A 17,970-nucleotide genomic window follows, 5' to 3' on the forward strand; every position below is an offset into this window, starting at 1 on the left:
GCTTGACTAGCAGAGAACATTACGAAAAGCAGTTCATAAATAAATGTTTAATGAATAAGCACTGTGTAATTGGTGCTTTTATGACTACTAAACTATTTTCTCAACCACAGTTTATATCCTAAATTGTTTATCTTTTCAGCTCAGAATCAAATGCATTAAACCCAGAAACTATGAACTACAGTTTTCCGTAAAAGACCTTAATCCACTAAGTCATTCTTTTAAGAGGACAATGATAATAATCAACTTCATGATTATGGGATAGTGAATAACAAATGAAAATAGATTATCATAGTTCTTGAGACATTTTTTAGGTTATTGATCAGGTTTTCATGAAGTTTATAGTTTTTGGTCTGAACAAAACTTGCATGTGGATCCTAATGTGGATCCAGTGGACTGATTCACTCTGAGACCATGGAAAAATGACCTCTTTGTCTTATCCATTTGCAAATTATGAAATGAAAACTCTGCCATCTCAAAGTTATATAAGATAAGTAATTTAAAAGAAAGCTGTTTTTCTTGTCCTTAATAAAAATATTTTCACTGCTGTCATCAGTAAATTTTGATCATTTAGGAGTGTTCAAAATGATCTGCTAATTTTATCACATCCATAATTTTGACTTATTTTATTTAAACCATTTGCTACCTTATTTTTCTCTGCCCACTATATACAGTTATCCGTCAGTATCTACAGAGGATTGGTTTCAGGACCCCCATAAATATCAAAATCTATGGATCCTCAAGTCCCTTATATAAAATGATGTGGTATTTGCATATAACCTATGCACATCCTCTTGTATACTTTAAATCATCTCTAGATTACTTATATTACCTAATGCAAATGCTATGTAATATTTATTAGACTATATCATGTTTTTATTTGTATTTTTAATTTTTTTCTAAGTATTTTCGATCCATGGTTGATTGAATCTGAGGATGCAGAACCTGAAGATACAGAGGGCTGATACAGATAAGTACTGTAATTTTACCTTAAGTTCTGGGGTACATGTACAGATATTGTAGGAATGTTGCATAGGTACACACGTGCACAGTTCCAGTGACCAGCCCCAATGCTTTGTCCTACACTAACCCAGGGAGTTCGCTGGTGTCCCCATCTTTGGCAGCCAGCTCAACATTAACAGATTCAAGTAAGCTCTCTCTACCTCAAACCACATTACATAGAAACGTGTCCCCTGGAGCTCCTCAAATACCACCAAGTACTGGCAATGCAGGTGGGATGTTGAGCACAACAGACCTCACAGTGCCAAATGGAGCCGGAAGCAGCCCAGTGGGGAATGGATTTGTAAACTCAAAAGCTCCAAACTTGATGAGAGCTCCTGGTGCAAATACTTAAGGCAAAGTGATGCTTACAAAGTCTCCCCCTCCACCAGGTGATGGTAATCCCCGAATGAACAGTAGAAAACCAGATCTTCGAGCTGTCATCCCCACTTCAAACAAGGGCATGATGCCTCCACTAGTAAGTTGAAACTTTCTTCAGCTTCATTTTTTAAAACATATTTTGGCCAGGTATGGTGGCTCACACCTGTAATCCCAACACTTTGGAAGGCCAAGGTGGACAGATCACCAGAGGTGAGGAGTTCGAGACCAGCCTGGGCAACATGGTGAACCCCCATCTCTACTAAAAATACAAAAATTAGCCAGGCATAATGGCAGGCACCTGTAATCCCAGCAACTTGGGAGGCTGAAGCAGGAGAATTGCTTGAACCCAGACAGCAGAGGTTGCAGTGAGCCGAGATCGTGCATTGCACTCCAGCCTGGGCAACAAGAGCGAGACTCCATCTCAAAACAAAACAAAACAAAACCACGTATTTTATACATAGTCAGTCTATATCTTTCTTCAGAATTTTCTATGCCACTGTAGAATCTACACCTATTCCTAATGAATATGTCCATTCAAAATTAGTATTTGAAGATACAGGTCTATTTTTAAACACACAAAAATCAGATTATGGAAATTTGCTTAACGGTTACTTAAAATTAAAGCTGAATATGAACATGATGGAATTGGAGTTTATTGTGTTAAGTGAAATAAGGCAGGCACAGAAAGATAGTGCATGTTCTCACTCATGTGGGACATAAAAAAGTTGATCTTGTTTAGATAGAGAATAGAATGATAGCAGATGCTGGGAAGGGTGTGTGGGTGGGAAAGGGCATAAAGAGAGGTTGATTGGTGGGTAAAAGCATACATTTAGATAGAACAAATTCGATAGGAGAGAAGGGTGACTATAGTTAGCAACATTGCAGATGGAGGATATTTCAAAATAGCTAGAAGAGAGGACTTGAAATGTTCCCAACATACAGAAAGGATAAACACTCGAGGTAATAGATAACCCAAATACCCTGACCTTGATCATTACACATTCTATAAATGTAACAAATACTCACATGTACTCCATGTAACACATTTCTAATCAATTTTTAAAACGTAAATATGGAGAAATTATGATGTTTAATTTTACCAGGCTAGAAGCATTAAACATGACTTATTTAGTCTCTGGTAAAAAAAAAAAAAAAAAAAAAAAAGGATACTATCAAGAAAATGAAAAGGCAATCCACGGAAAAGATAAGCTGTTTACAATTCACATATCTGAAAAGCGACTTGTATTCAGAATACATTAACCAGTCTTATAACTCAATAATAAAAAGACAGCCTAAATAAAATATAGGCAAAGAATCATCAGAGTATGTAAAGCGTGTTTTACGTTTATGTTAGACCTAGCTACTAACTGACTCCCAATAAAGGACTTTTTTTTAAGTGTGATATGTACACCACTGGCATCAGAATCACCTGGGATGCTTGCGAAAATTTCCAGTTTATGGGCATCTCTCTAGACACAGTGTACCAACATGACTGGAGGCAGGACTCAGGAATTGGCATTCTTCACCAAATCCCTAACCACACTGAAGTTTGTGAACCACTTACGTAGAACGTTATTTCACAAACTATTATCTCAGATAGGTCTCATTCTCTTTGACATTTTCAAAGAGTTATACTGTCAGCTGGTGGACATTAGTCTAGAATTCTAACACAAGCAATAATAGCGCACAATAACACACAATATTCATTAATGTTGAACAACGGTTATCTGTTCTTTGATAGTATGAAACCTTAGAAAATTGCTTTTCTTCCTATACATATTATCAATCAACACCATAAATCTCAATTTTTGTCTTAGAAAAAAAAACACAGGCAAAGGACCTCAACAGACGTTTCTCCAAAGAAGATACACAAATGGCTAATAAATCTTTAAAAAAATGCTTGACATCATTAGCCATCAGGAAAACACAAATCAAAACCATGAGGAGATTTTACTTTACACCCACTAGTGTGGCCAGAATTTAAAAGTGAGACAAGTACTAGCAAGTATGCAGAGAAAGTGGAACCTTCATATACTGCTAGTAGGAATATAAAATGATACAGCCTCTCTGAAAAGGGTGTGGCAGTCTTCAAAAAGTTAAAGATATAGTTATCAAATGACCAAGAATTTCACTCCTGTGTACATATCCAAGAAAAATGAAAACATATTTCCACAAGGAAATGTATAATAAATGTCCATATCAGCATCATTCATAATGGTCAAAAAGTGAAAACAATCCAAATGCCTACCAGCAGATGAAATGATAAACAAAATGTGATATATACATACAATCCAATATTATTAGGCCATAAAAGTAGATGAAGTACTGATAAATGCTAAAACATGGACGAATATTGAAAACACTATACCAAGTGAAAGAAGCCAGTCACAAAAGATCACACAGTACATGAATTCATTAATATGAAAGTCCAGAACAGGGAGATCTACAGAGACAGAAAACAAACTTAGGACTGAGGTGAGGATGCTGGGGGTAACAGGGTGAAAGCTAAAGGTATGGGGTTTCTTTTGAGGTTTATTTTGATGAAAATAATATAAAATTGACTGTGGTAATGAATGCACACATCTGTGAATATACTAAAAATCACTGAATTATACACTTTAGGTGAATTGTAATGTCTATAAATTATATCTCAATTAAGTGATGCTCAATGCTTTGCTTATTTTGCTTGGTTTTTAAAACTATATGCATGTATTATTTTTATTTTAAATATTATATTGAAAATTATTAAAATATTTTATACTAAGAAATCTAGTTACCATGAGTATTTTCTTACCATTGTCCCCATTTATTCTTATTTCATATTCTTTGTAGAGACTTCGTGTGTTTTTGATAATTTCCTCCATATACTGTTGCTCTGATGGCATCTCCCCCTCCAAACTTTTGTGGCGATTAAATAGCCCAAGCCCAATATCTGCCCAGTTTTCCTGTAAATGTTTAATAATCTTGAGAGTATCGTACTTTGATAGTAGAATATCCCCAGTAAACTCTTCTCTTTTCTCATTCAGGATCTAAAGAGTGAAAGGAAGAAGGGGAGTAGCATGTTATCCACTAATGATTTTATCAAAGTCTACCAGATGGTAATTCCCCAGTGACTCCCAATTATTTTGGAGTTGCATATCCTATTACTTTTATGCTCCAAAGAGATAATATGAGACATATATCTTATATATATATATATATATATATATATTTGTGTGTGTGTGTGAGAAAGAGTCTCATTCCGTCACCAGGCACCAGGCTGCAGTGAATCAATGAATCCAGGAGCTGTTTTTTTGAAAAAATTAACAAAATAGACCACTAGCTAGAATAGTAAAGAAGAAAGACAGAAGAATCAAATAGACACAATAAGAAATGATAAAGGGGACATCACCACCGATCCCACAGAAATACAAACTACCATCAGAGAATATTATAAACACCTCTATGCAAATACACTAGAAAATCCAGAAGAAATGGATAAATTCCTCAACACATCACCCTCCCAAGACTAAACCAGGAAAAAGCTGAATCTCTGAATAGACCACTAACAAGTTCCTGATTTCTTTTCTAGCAGCCTAACTTAATTTGACCCAAAAATCTGAAATAAAACTGAAAACATTTAAGCATATTTTTTGACCTCATGATCCACCCACCTCAGCCTCCCAAAGTGCTGGGATTACAAGCGTGAGCCACCTCCCTTAAGCATATTTTTTAAAGTCCTTAGCACTTCTCTTTTCTTTGTCATTCATAAAACTTAATATGGCATTTTTAAACAATGAGATGTGACCAAGCATGGTGGCTCACGCCTGTAATCCCAACGATTTGGGAGGCCAAGGTGGGCAGATCACTTCAGACCAGCCTGGGCAACATGGTAAAATCCTGTCTCTACTAAAAATACAAAAATTAACTGGGTGTAGTGGCACATGCCTGTAATCCCAGCTACTTGGGAGGCTGAGGCAGGAGAATCGCTTGAACTCAGGAGGTGGAGGTTGCAGTGAGCCGAGACCACACCATTGTACTCCAGCCTGGGTGACAGAGCGAGTGAGACAATGTCTCAAAAAATAAAAAAAATAAAAAGGATGAGATATGTATGACTCAGTTGTAGGTCAGGAATGCCAGGTTTGTAAAAAGTCTTACCTTATGCCATTGCTTGAAGTCTAGAAGAACTGAATCAAACATATTTCCCTTATCAGGGGATAAAATGTCTTTTTCACTGAAAGAAGAAAAAAGAAAAAGGTCTCAGAACAAGGTATAAACAAATAAAATCATAAGTTCACACACTAAAGACTAAACAACTAATATATTTCTCCTCAATAATTTTCAAGCACGCCTTCCAGGTCCAACCCCTCTCCCCACAGGTATTTATCATTAAATTTGTAAACGTAAATTCAGATTTTAATCAAACCTGAGCAAACAAGTTACAGGGCCATGGGCCACAAGATTTTTTTTTTTAAGAGTGGTCTCTTGAGTCTTGGGAATTAAAAACCAGATCATCAACAGAAGAATTTCTGTTGAAATGCAGCTGTCAACGTAATATATAAATAGAAAGAAAGCCTATGTAGTAATTAAGACTCAACATTTAAGCTAGGAATCCCAGCTTCTGGTAGGAAAAAATTTCCTTTAATGGCTCTAAAGTCTCAGAAGGTGAAAGCTATTGATAAATAAGTTCCTGAAGTGAAAGAGACAAGAACTATGGCCTCCTGTGCTCCCCTCCCACTTAAGAATCAACAAACAATAGAAATGGGCACAGGGCAGGAACAGCCAGCTGGGAGATGTACCAGCTTCAGCTTCCAGAACTTCCAAATCTACTAATGGGGAAACCTTTTAGAGGGTTATAAAAAACCGAAACCACTATTCTCAATTTGAAATGCAAATGGTACTTAACAGACAAAGTATCTTAAAGTTTAAAAAAAAAAAAATCTTAGAAATCATCTAGTCCAGGCCTCAGTAGACAAAGCATCTTAAAGTTTAAAAAAAAAAAAAAAAAAAAAAAAACCTTAGAAATCATCTAGTCCAGGCCAGGCGTGGTGTCTCACACCTGTAATCCCAGCACTTTGGGAGGACTAGGTGGGTGGATCACTTGAGGCCAGGAGTTCAAGACCAGCCTGATCAACATGGTGAAACTCTACTAAAAATACAAAAATTGGTCGGGTGTGGTGGCGCATACCTGTAATCCCAGCTATTCAGGAGGCTGAGGCAGGAGAATTGCTTGAACCCAAGAGGCGGAGGCAGCAGTGAGCCAAGATTGTGCCACTGCACTCCAGCTTGGGCAACAGAATGAGACCCTGCCTCAAAAAAAAGAAAAAGAAAAAGAAATTATCTAGTCCAGACTGCATCCAAAGTATAGGTTCTCACTAACCTTGGCTATGATTTAGCCATCTGGCCTCAACTTAACTGCTTTATTAGCAGCCTCTTTCATTGTCAGATTTCTCTAATCATTGCAAAGTATGACATCCAATCAAAACCATCTCTCTATAACTACCACATTGGTTTTACTTCTCTGTATATGATTTGCAGATGGATCCAAATACTCAAGTTTACCAAAGTAATGACATAAAGTGACTTTATTTTAAAAAGAGAGACAAGAAAAAGAGCTGGACTCAAATAGGAACAGCAGCAGTTAAGCAGGGGGATCAGGATGAACTACAGAGATACTCAGCACTAGAAACCACAAGACTATTCAAGATTGTTAGCAGGATTGTGCCTTTGCAGGGACTGCTCTCCAAAATCAATGTTAAGAGTAATTACAAGGTAAACGACAGGAGGAACAGAGAGAATTGGACTGAGTTATCAGACATGATATAAGTATAACAAGATTCTTGTGACTCACTTGAAGAACTCCTGCCATTTGATCAGCCCGTCCTTAACCATTTTCAAAGTCCCCATTGTAGACTCTTCCATTTGTTCTACCTCTTGTTTAAATTTATTCACTAAGTTTATCCATTTCTGTGTCAACTTCTGCAACAGTGCCAGGTCTTCAGTGTCCTACATAAAATGCACAGAATCAAATAACATATTCATTTATTTACATAACAAATAGCCATTAACATACACCAGGCCATTATTAATATTGTAATGCTAGAGAAATTCACAGAAAATTGATTTAAACATTGAAGTTACAGTATGATACAGTTCATTTGGTGATGAATTTTCCATGGTACATAAAGTATTAAGAGACAAGATTTTTTTTTCTTTGCAACATGAACCCAATTTTTCCATAGGACTTCCACAGGGGCAGTGTGGTGTGCTAGATAGATTAGAAGCCAAGAAGCCAAACAGTACCAAATATGAATTGTAGCCATTGCTGTCTGTGTTACTTTGGGCAATGTTATCTAATCTATTTGGATTTAATTTTTATTACCCATAGAGACCCTAATATCTATCTCACAAAATTGTCTTGAGTTAATTGAAATAACTAGTATAAATGGTTTGACTCAGTAGAAACATGATAAATGCTCTCCTTTTCTAATGAGTGTGCTCACTGAATATTTCTATAAAATTGATAATGCAACTATTTCAAAAAAAAGATATTTACTTTTTTACTTTATGTGTGAATCAGTCAAGTCATAATCGTATGAATATCTTTGTAGTGGTATTAAACTTAGATAAATTGCTTTACTTAGAAGACAAATATAAAGAAACGAAAGCCTTTATTCACCTCCCCTTAGATTTTTTCATTCTGCACACAATAAGCATTAATATAAAACTGTATTTTTAAAATCAATAAATTTAACAAAGACATCTTACAGTGTCAATGCTCACCACTTGACATCTTTTGACATCTTTTTTTCTCATAACTGAGAATAATTGACCTTTACCTTGTTTGACAGCTGTATGATGAAATGCTTGGTGTATTTATTCCAGCCTTTTTCATTAAGGTAAAGTCTTTTAGCCAATATGACTCTATTTCTTTCAATTACCTATAAAAATAATGTACTATAATCAGGAACCTAAAACATTAGCAAACCACTATAATTTATTCCAGTGATTTCATATATCAATTTTCATTGAATTATTAACACAACTAAAATTTCTTGTTTAAATCATTATCTAATACAAATCCCAAATTCACATTTTCCACTGAACTGGAATGAAACTGAAGTTTAGTACATAGCAAAACTTCTCCAACAATCTGATCTCAAGACCCCTTTATACAAAAAAAATTGATCTCATGACCCCTTTATATTCTCAAGCACTTTTATTTATATGGAAAGCATCTATTAATATTTACTGCATTGGAAATTAAACTAGAATTATTTAAACACATATTTGTTAATTCACAAATAAACATTAATAAACCCATTACCTATTAACATAAATAGCATCTTCATTTTTAAAATTTTTGTTAAATTAGTAAAAACAATGGTATTGTTTTACATTTTTACAAATCTAATGTTTGCCTTAGGAGAACAGAGCTGGATTCTTACATGCCTCTGCATTCAATCTGTTAGAATATACCATGTCATATAGTTGCTAGAAAAATCCACTACATACTCTTGGGTGTTGAACAATGAGAACACACAGACACAGGGAAGGGAACATCACACACCAGGGCCTGGAGGGTCGGAGGCTAGAGGAGAAATAGCAGGGGGTAGGGGGATTGGGGAGAGGCAGCATTAAGAGAAATATTTAAAGTAGATGACAGGGCAATGGATGCAGCAAACCACCACGACAAGTGTATACCTATGTAACAAACCTACACGATCTACACATGTACCCCAGAACTTCAAGTATAATAAATAAATTTTTTAAAAAAGAAAAATCCACTGCATACTCTTAATAAGAGAATGAGAATGAAAAAGACAAACAACATTTTAGTATTATAATGAAACTAATTTTGATTTCATGAAGCTCCTGAAAGGGTCTCGTGGATCGCCCCCCAGAGGGTCCCTGAGCTATACTTTGAGAACCATTAACATAAGAAATCAATTGCATAGTCATTTAATGAAATACTGTTCTAGACACTGTTAACAAAGCCATGAACGAAGGAGATAAAGTCCTTATTTTCAGGAAACTGACATTCTGGCTGTCATTTCAGTTAGAAGGGACTCTAGGGATGATTTAACACAAAGCTCATCAATGCGAGGAATTCTACAGAAACCTCTATCGGGGGTCAGCGCTCTGCTGTTGAAATACATCTAGTGAGAGGAATCTCACTTGTCTTCTGTTTTCTCCACTGAACATATCTAGCTCAGATCTGTTTCCTACATCATGTATTAACTGTCATGATTGTTTCCTATCAATATGTCAATGTGCCATTAAAAATTCCGCATCAGAATGGAACATTGTATCCTAGATGAGGTCTGACCATTACAGAGGAAAATGAGACAATGATCTTCTTCTATTCTCTTTACCGCTAATCTATAAAAGTCCAGCATTAAGAACCATTTCATGTGAATCCACAGTTATTTCAAAGTCACAAATCTTTTTTGTACATGGTATGCTCTTATGATGGATCTCCTCCTTTAGGTGGCTGCCCTAAGTTTTATCTTTTGTCTCTGAAGATGGTATAGAATGGTAATTGGCAGTTCAGGCTCTGGAATCATACTTGCTAGGTTCATCATTTATTAGATATGTGAGCTTAGGCAAATTACTTCTCTGAGTCCTCACATAAAAAATGTAGGTAATGATAGTACTATTTCATGGGATTAATGTAAGAACTATGCTAATTATTCCCTTAGCAAAATATCTGACACATTGCAATAACTGAATAAATAATAGCTGTTTCTTTTTTACAATAATATTAATCATGGTAATTATTAATGTTAATTATGTTAATAAGATTAATCTATACATTTATCCCTACTAACACTTCACTTGTCTGGAAAGGCCCATCATTCTCAATTGCTGAGATATTTGAATCTCATAAAGTTTCATGGGCAGGAACTTTGTCTCAATTGTTTTTGCTTTACCAACCAGTACATGGCATAATGTCTGACATGTAACACATTCTCAAAGTTTGTTTTAAAAAATTAAGAGAAGTACCTAAGGTAGATGACAGGGCAATGGATGCAGCAAACCACCACAACAAGTGTATACCTATATAATAGTGATTTTGACAATAATGAGATACCATCTCACACAAGTCAGAATAGCTGTTATCAAAAAGTAAAAAAAATAATAGATGTTGATGAGGATGCAGAAAAAAGGGAACACTTACGTACTGTTGGTGGGAATGTAAATTAGTTCAACCGTATGGAGATTTCTCAAAGAACTAAAAATGGAACTACCATTTGACCCAGCAATACCACTACTGGTTATATACCCAAAGGAAAAGAAATCATTTAATCAAAAAAGACACCTGCACTCATATGTTTATTACAGCACTATTTACAACAGCAAAGTCATGGAATCAATTGAAGTGCCCATCAATGATTAACTGGATGAAGAAAATGTGGAATATTATGCAGCCATAAAAAAGAATGAAACTATGTGCTTTGCAGCAACATGGATGGAGCTGGAGGCCATTATCCGAAGTGAAAAAAACTCAGAAACAGAAAATCAAATCTTGCATGTTCTCACTTGTAAGTGGGAACTAAACAATGGATATACATGGACACAAGGATGAAAATAATAGACTCTGGTGACTCCAAATGTGGGGAGGGTAGGAAAGGACCAACAGTTGAGAATTTACCTACTGAATACAATGTTCACTATTTGGGTGATGGGTTCACTGGAAGCCCAAACCTTATGATTTACACAATATATCCATGTAGCAATCCTGCACATGTACCCCAAATCTAAAATAAAATTTAAAATTAATTAATTAATAAAAACAGTTAATATGGATATGTTTATTGCTTTGATTGCCATGAGGATATCATGAGTGTATGTAAATGTTCAATGTCAAACTGAATATATTAAACGTATGGATTTTTTTCTGTATATCAGTTGTACTTCAATACAGCGCTAAAAACAATGTAATGTGTTAATAAAGTAAAAGGAATTCAAGATGTAGTAATCTCCATTGACACAGAAAAAATAATTCACTTAATACATCACCTATTTATGATTAAACTCTAAACAAATGAAAAATTGAAGGGAACTTCCACAACCTGATAAAGGGTATGTATAAAAGCCTACAGTAAATATTGCACTTAATGGTGAAAGCAGAATGTCTTCCCCAGAAAACTGAAAACAGGAATATTCACTTTTACCACTTCTATTCAAAATGTACTGGGGATTTTTGCTGAAGAAATCAGTAGGAAAAAACATTTAAAAGATTTTGCTGCTTCCTATAAGCAGTTATGTCTCTTTATTTTAGTTGCATGTTATTATTGAATTAGGGCCTCCAGTGATAGCAGAAATCCTTTCTCCTCTCTTGAATGGAAATGCCTCTAGCATGTCCCCATTAATGAATGCTCTAGATTTCTAATAATTACCTCTGCAAAGTAAATGAACTTTCCTAAATAAGCAAGTCTTCATTCCACCATCCAGTGTATTAACTTTCTCTCTAGCTTTAGGACACTTGACAAGGATGTCTTCTATACTGTATTTTCTTCCAAATAACTGACAAACTACTATACATGGCAGGGTTAATACAGAACTCTAACACAGATGTATTTATGCAGTACACCTCCATGGAGAACCCTGTGACCTGCCACCAGTGGACCAGTGAATCAATTCAACTGAACCAATTTTTTAATCTTGTGAGGGTGAAAAATCACCATACCTAAAAGTCCCAGTTGTCAAAACAGGCAACCAACAAGTAAACATTTTAGATATATAGAATATTGTGTGACTTTGCTATTTCCCTAAAGTATTACTATAATGGTCCACAGGATTCTGTATTTCAATTCACTTGTCATCTTGTGTACCAAGGTAACAGAATCAGAGAGTGGGTCAGGCACAGTGGCTTGTCCATGTAATCCCAGCACTTTGAGAGGTTGAGGCAGGAGGACAATTTAAGCCTAAGAGTTCAAGACTAGCCTGGGCAACATAGAGAAATCCCATCTCTGCAAAAAATAAAAAATTAGCCAGGCACGGTGGTGCATACCTGTAGTCCCAGCTACTCAGGAGGCCAAGGTGGAAGAATTGCTTGAGCCCAGGAGGTCGAGGCTGCAGTGAGCTGTGACTGCACCACTGCACTCCAGCCTGGGAACAGTGTGAAATGCTGTTTTTTGTTTGTTTTGTTTTTTTAAAAAAGAATCAGTGTGTGATATCCAGTGATCCAAATATGGTCACATTATGTGAAAAGATAAAAACCACCTTTCCTACTTTATTATTAGTATAAATTAAAGTTGAAAATTTTAATATGTTCCCAAACAACAGAAAAAGAACACTTGTTCATAGTTCATAGATTCTGGTTTAAAAAAAAAAAAAGACCCCTTAATTGTGTAATAGCTAGGCACCCAGCACAGACAAGAATAAAAAGAACAAATTTGAGGGACGATCCAAGATGGCCGTTTAGGAACAGCTCAGGATTGCAGCTCCCAGTGAAAGCGCAGAGGGTGAGTGGACGCTGCGTTTTTATTGCCCACAGACTAGGAAATTCCCGGTCGGAGGTGCTCCACGGTCACCAGCGCGGCTGTGCCGGCCAGCGCCGTTGCTTTGCCCAGCGCAGCTGCTTTGTCGGCGCCCCGGAGCCGCGGTTCTCCATACAAAATACACTGGTCCGGGGGCCCTTTTGGCTGGCGACTGGAGCCACGGGAAGTCGCCCATACGCCGGTTCAAAAAGGGGACTGAGCAGAGAACCGGGACAGTAGATTCCAGGGCAAAAAAAAAAAAAAAAAGCGCCACAAACCTCAGTGCGCTGTTTAAGCCAGCGCAGTGAGTGGCCGCAGGGGAAAACAAACAGACCCCGGCGCCTCTTCAACAGTGGACTGGAACACCAACTTAAAAAAGGCTCTGAGACAGGGAGCCAGGCGATCAGGCTCGGCTGGCCCCACCCCCACAAAAGAACAGCAACCAGAAACTCTGGATTGAGAATTTCACAGCAAGCGCAGCTGAACCCGGGACGGTCCAGCTCTGTGGGGGAGGGGCGTCCGCCATTACCGAGGCAGCCCGCCGTTGCCAAGGCAACCCGCCATTGCTGAGGCAGCCCGCTGTTGCCAAGGCAACCTGCCACAGCAGAGACTCCACCCCAACAGAGGCGGGCCACCATCACCAAAGCAGTTCTAACTACACCCATATAAACAGAACTGCAGGGAAGTTCACTCGGCAGCTGGGTGGAGCCCACAGCAGCTCAGCAAAGCTGCTATAGGCCGACAGTGACTAGGCTGCCTCCTTGCTGGGCTGGGCAGGTCTGAAGGGAAAAAAAAAAAAAAAAAAGAAGGCGGCAGCATAACGGAAACTCATAAATAAAGCCCTAAATCCCTGGGACAGAGCACCTGGGAACAAAAAGCAGTTTATGAGTTCTGCTACAGCAGACCTAAAAGTAGCTGCCCAGCAGCTCTGAATGAACAACAACAGAGCTTGCAGCTCACCATTTGAGCTCCTATAAAGAAGAGACCGTCTCCTGAAGCAGCTCCCTGACCCCTATATATCCAAAAAGACACCTCATAAAAGAGAGATCAGATTGACACTAGGCGGGTATCCTTCTGGGACAAAGATAGCAGAAGAAGAAAACTGGTAACAACCCTTGCTGTTCAGCAGCTGCTGCAGGTGAACCCCAGGCAAGCAGGGCCTGGAGTGAACCTCAGCAGACCTACAGCAGAGGGGCCACACTGTCAGAAGGAAAACCAAGAAACAGAAATAACCTCATCATCAACAAACAGAACGTCAATCTGAAAGATTTGAGACCCAATCTGAAAGCCAGCAACTACAAAGTCGACAGGTGGATAAATCCTTAAAGATGGGAAGAAACCAGTGCAAAAAGGATGAAAACGCCCGAAACCAGAACACCTCTCCTCCTAAAAGGGATCACAACTCCTCACCAGCAAGGGAACAAGGTTGGATGGAGAACGAGTGTGATGAAATGACAGAATCAGACTTCAGAAGGTGGGTAGTAAGAAACTTCTGTGAACTTAAAGAACATGTTCTAACCCAATACAAAGAAACTAAGAACATTGAAAAAAGATTGGACAAAATGCTAACAAGAATGGACAAAATAGAAAGGAATATAAGTGAATTGATGGAACTGAAAAACACAACACGAGAACTTCGTGAAGCATGCACAAGTATCAACAGCCAAATGGACCAAGCAAAAGAAAGGATATCAGAGGTCGAAGATCAACTCAATGAAATAAAATGGGAAGGCAAGACTGAAGAAAAAAGGGTAAAAAGGAAGAAGAAAGGATATCAGAGGTCGAAGATCAACTCAATGAAATAAAACGGGAAGGCAAGACTGAAGAAAAAAGGGTAAAAAGGAATGAACAAAGTCTACAAGAAATGTGGGACTATGTGAAAAGACCTAATCTACGTCTGATAGGCGTACCCGAATGCGACGAAGAGAATGAATCCAAGCTGGAAAATACTCTTCAGGATATTATCCAGGAAAACTTCCCCAACCTAGCAAGGCAGGCAAACACTCAAGTCCAGGAAATACAGAGAACACCACAAAGATATTCGTCAAGAAGAGCAACCCCAAGGCACATAATCGTCAGATTCACCAGGGTTGAAATGAAGGAGAAAATACTAAGGGCAGCCAGAGAGAAAGGTCGGGTTACCCATAAAGGGAAGCCCATCAGACTCACAGCAGATCTCTCAGCAGAAACCCTACAAGCCAGAAGAGAGTGGGGGCCAATATTCAACATCCTTAAAGAAAAGAATTTTCAACCCAGAATCTCCTATCCAGCCAAACTAAGCTTCATAAGTGAAGGAAAAATAAAATCCTTTGGGAACATGCAAGTACTCAGAGATTTCGTCACCACCAGGCCAGCTCTACAAGAGCTCCTGAAAGAGGCTCTACACATATAAAGGAACAACAAGTACCAGCTCAACTAAAGGGCAAAACAGCCAGCTAGCACCAAAATGGCAGTATCAAATTCACACATAACAATGTTAACCCTAAATGTAAATGGACTAAATGCCCCAATCAAAAGACACAGACTGGCAAATTGGATAAAAAGACAAAACCCATCAGTGTGCTGTATCCAGGAAACCCATCTCACATGCAAGGATACACAAAGGCTCAAAATAAAGGGATGGAGGAAGATTTACCAAGCAAATGGAGAGCAAAAAAAAGCAGGAGTTGCAATTCTCATCTCTGATAAATTAGACTTTAAAGCAACAAAGATCATAAGAGACAAAGAGGGACATTACATAATGGTAAAAGGATCAATGCAACAAGAAGAGCTAACGATCCTAAATATATACGCACCCAATACAGGAGCACCCAGATACATAAGGCAAGTTCTTAATGACTTACAAAGAGACTTAGACTCCCACACAATAATAGTGGGAGACTTTAACACCCCATTGTCAACATTAGACAGATCAACCAGACAGAAAATTAACAAGGATATCCAGGACTTGAACTCAGACCTGGACCAAGCAATCCTAATAGACATTTACAGAACTCTCCACCCCAAATCCACAGAATATACATTCTTCTCAGCACCACATCACACCTACTCTAAAATTGACCACATAATTGGGAGTAAATCACTCCTCAGCAAATGCAAAAGAACGGAAATCATAACAAACAGTCTCTCAGACCACAGCGCAATCAAGTTAGAACTCAGAATTCAAAAACTAACTCAGAACCGCACAGCTTCATGGAAACTGAACAACTTGCTCCTGAATGTTGACTGGATAAACAATGAAATGAAGGCAGAAATAAAGATGTTCTTCGAAACCAACGAGAATGAAGACACAACATACCAGAATCTCTGGGACACATTTAAAGCAGTCTCTAGAGGAAAATATATAGCAATAAGTGCCCACATGAGAAGCAAGGAGAGATCAAAAATTGACACCCTATCATCAAAATTGAAAGAGCTAGAGGAGCAAGATCAAAAAAACTCAAAGTCTAGCAGAAGACAAGAAATAGCTAAGATCAGAGCAGAACTGAAGGAGATAGAGACACAAAAAACCCTTCAAAAAATCAATAAATCCAGGAGCTGGTTTTTCGCAAAGATCAACAAAATAGACAGACCACTAGCCAGATTAATAAAAAAGAAAAGAGAGAATAACCAAATTGATGCAATAAAAAACGATAAAGGGGATATCACCACAGATTCCACAGAAATTCAAACCATCATCTGAGATTATTACAAACAACTCTATGCACACAAACTAATAAACCTGGAAGAAATGGATAAATTCCTGGACACTTGCCTCCTGCCAAGCCTAAACCAGGAAGAAGCCGAAACCCTGAACAGACCCATAACAAGGTCTGAAGTTGAGGCAGCAATTAAGAGCTTACCATCCAAAAAAAGCCCAGGTCGAGATGGGTTCACAGCTGAATTCTACCAGACATACAAAGAGGAGCTGGTACCATTTCTTCTGAAACTATTCCAAACAATACAAAAAGAGGGAATTCTTCCCAAATCATTTTACGACACCAACATCATACTGATTCCAAAACCCGGCAGAGACTCAACAAGAAAAGAAAACTTCAGGCCAATATCCATGATGAACATAGGTGCAAAAATCTTCAATAAAATACTGACAAGCCGATTGCAACAGCACATCAAAAAGCTTATCCACCATGATCAAGTAGGCTTCATCCTGGGGATGCAAGGCTGGTTCAACATACGCAAGTCTATAAACGTAATTCACCACATAAAGAGAACCAAAGACAAAAACCACATGATTATCTCAATTGATGCAGAGAAGGCCTTTGACAAAATTCAGCAGCCCTTTATGCTAAAAACACTCAATAAGCTAGGTATCGATGGAACCTATCTCAAAATAATAAAAGCTATTTATGACAAACCAACAGCCAATATCATACTGAATGGGCAAAAACTGGAAGCATTCCCCTTGAAATGTGGCACCAGACAAGGATACCCGCTCTCACAACTGCTATTCAATATCATATTAGAAGTTCTAGCCAGAGCAATCAGACAAGAAAAAGAAATAAAGGGCATTCAAATAGGAAAGGAGGAAGTCAAATTGTCTCTATTTGCAGACGACATGATTGTATATCTAGAAGACCCCATCGTCTGAGCCCCAAACCTCCTGAAACTGATAAGGAAGTTCAGCAAAGTCTCAGGATACAAAATCAATGTGCAAAAATCACATGCATTCCTATACACCAATAACAGACTTAAAGAGAGCCAAATCAAGAACAAACTTCCATTCACAATTGCCACAAAGAGAATAAAATACCTAGGAATACAACTAACAAGGAATGTAAAGGACGTCTTCAAGGAGAACTACAAGCCACTGCTCAACGAAATAAGAGAGGACACAAACAGATGGAGAAACATTCCATGTTCATGGTTAGGAAGAATCAATACTGTGAAAATGGCCATACTGCCCAAAGTAATTTACAGATTCAATGCTATCCCCATCAAGCTACCAATGACCTTCTTCGCAGAACTGGAAAAAACCACCTTAAACTTCCTATGGAAGCAAAAGAGAGCCTGCATAGCCAAGTCAATTCTAAGCAAAAAGAACAAAGCAGGGGGCATCACACTACCAGACTTCAAACTATACTACAAGGCTACAGTAATCAAAACAGCATGGTACTGGTACCAAAACAGA

The 17,970-nt window shown here is 37.8% G+C and overlaps 1 protein-coding gene and 1 long non-coding RNA gene across 2 annotated transcripts in view; one reads left to right on the top strand and one right to left on the bottom strand.

Moving 5' to 3' along the window:
- Positions 1–17,970, bottom strand: part of AXDND1 (axonemal dynein light chain domain containing 1) — a 117,415-nt gene that overhangs the window by 62,463 nt on the left and 36,982 nt on the right. The window contains exons 12-15 of the mRNA XM_032291279.1: positions 8,196–8,297; positions 7,208–7,362; positions 5,515–5,590; positions 4,172–4,406 (exon numbers count right to left, since the gene is read on the bottom strand). Coding sequence (XP_032147170.1) covers positions 4,172–4,406; positions 5,515–5,590; positions 7,208–7,362; positions 8,196–8,297 — 568 coding nt within the window. The remainder of the gene's footprint in view (positions 1–4,171; positions 4,407–5,514; positions 5,591–7,207; positions 7,363–8,195; positions 8,298–17,970) is intronic.
- Positions 696–10,479, top strand: LOC116560081. Its single transcript, XR_004272780.1, has 3 exons — positions 696–845; positions 2,066–2,068; positions 10,468–10,479. It is a non-coding gene; the product is annotated as an uncharacterized LOC116560081 (long non-coding RNA).

Source organism: Sapajus apella, unplaced genomic scaffold, assembly GCF_009761245.1.
Source record: "Sapajus apella isolate SASKATOON/1434 unplaced genomic scaffold, GSC_monkey_1.0 scaffold25, whole genome shotgun sequence".
Taxonomy (NCBI): Eukaryota; Metazoa; Chordata; class Mammalia; order Primates; family Cebidae; genus Sapajus; species Sapajus apella.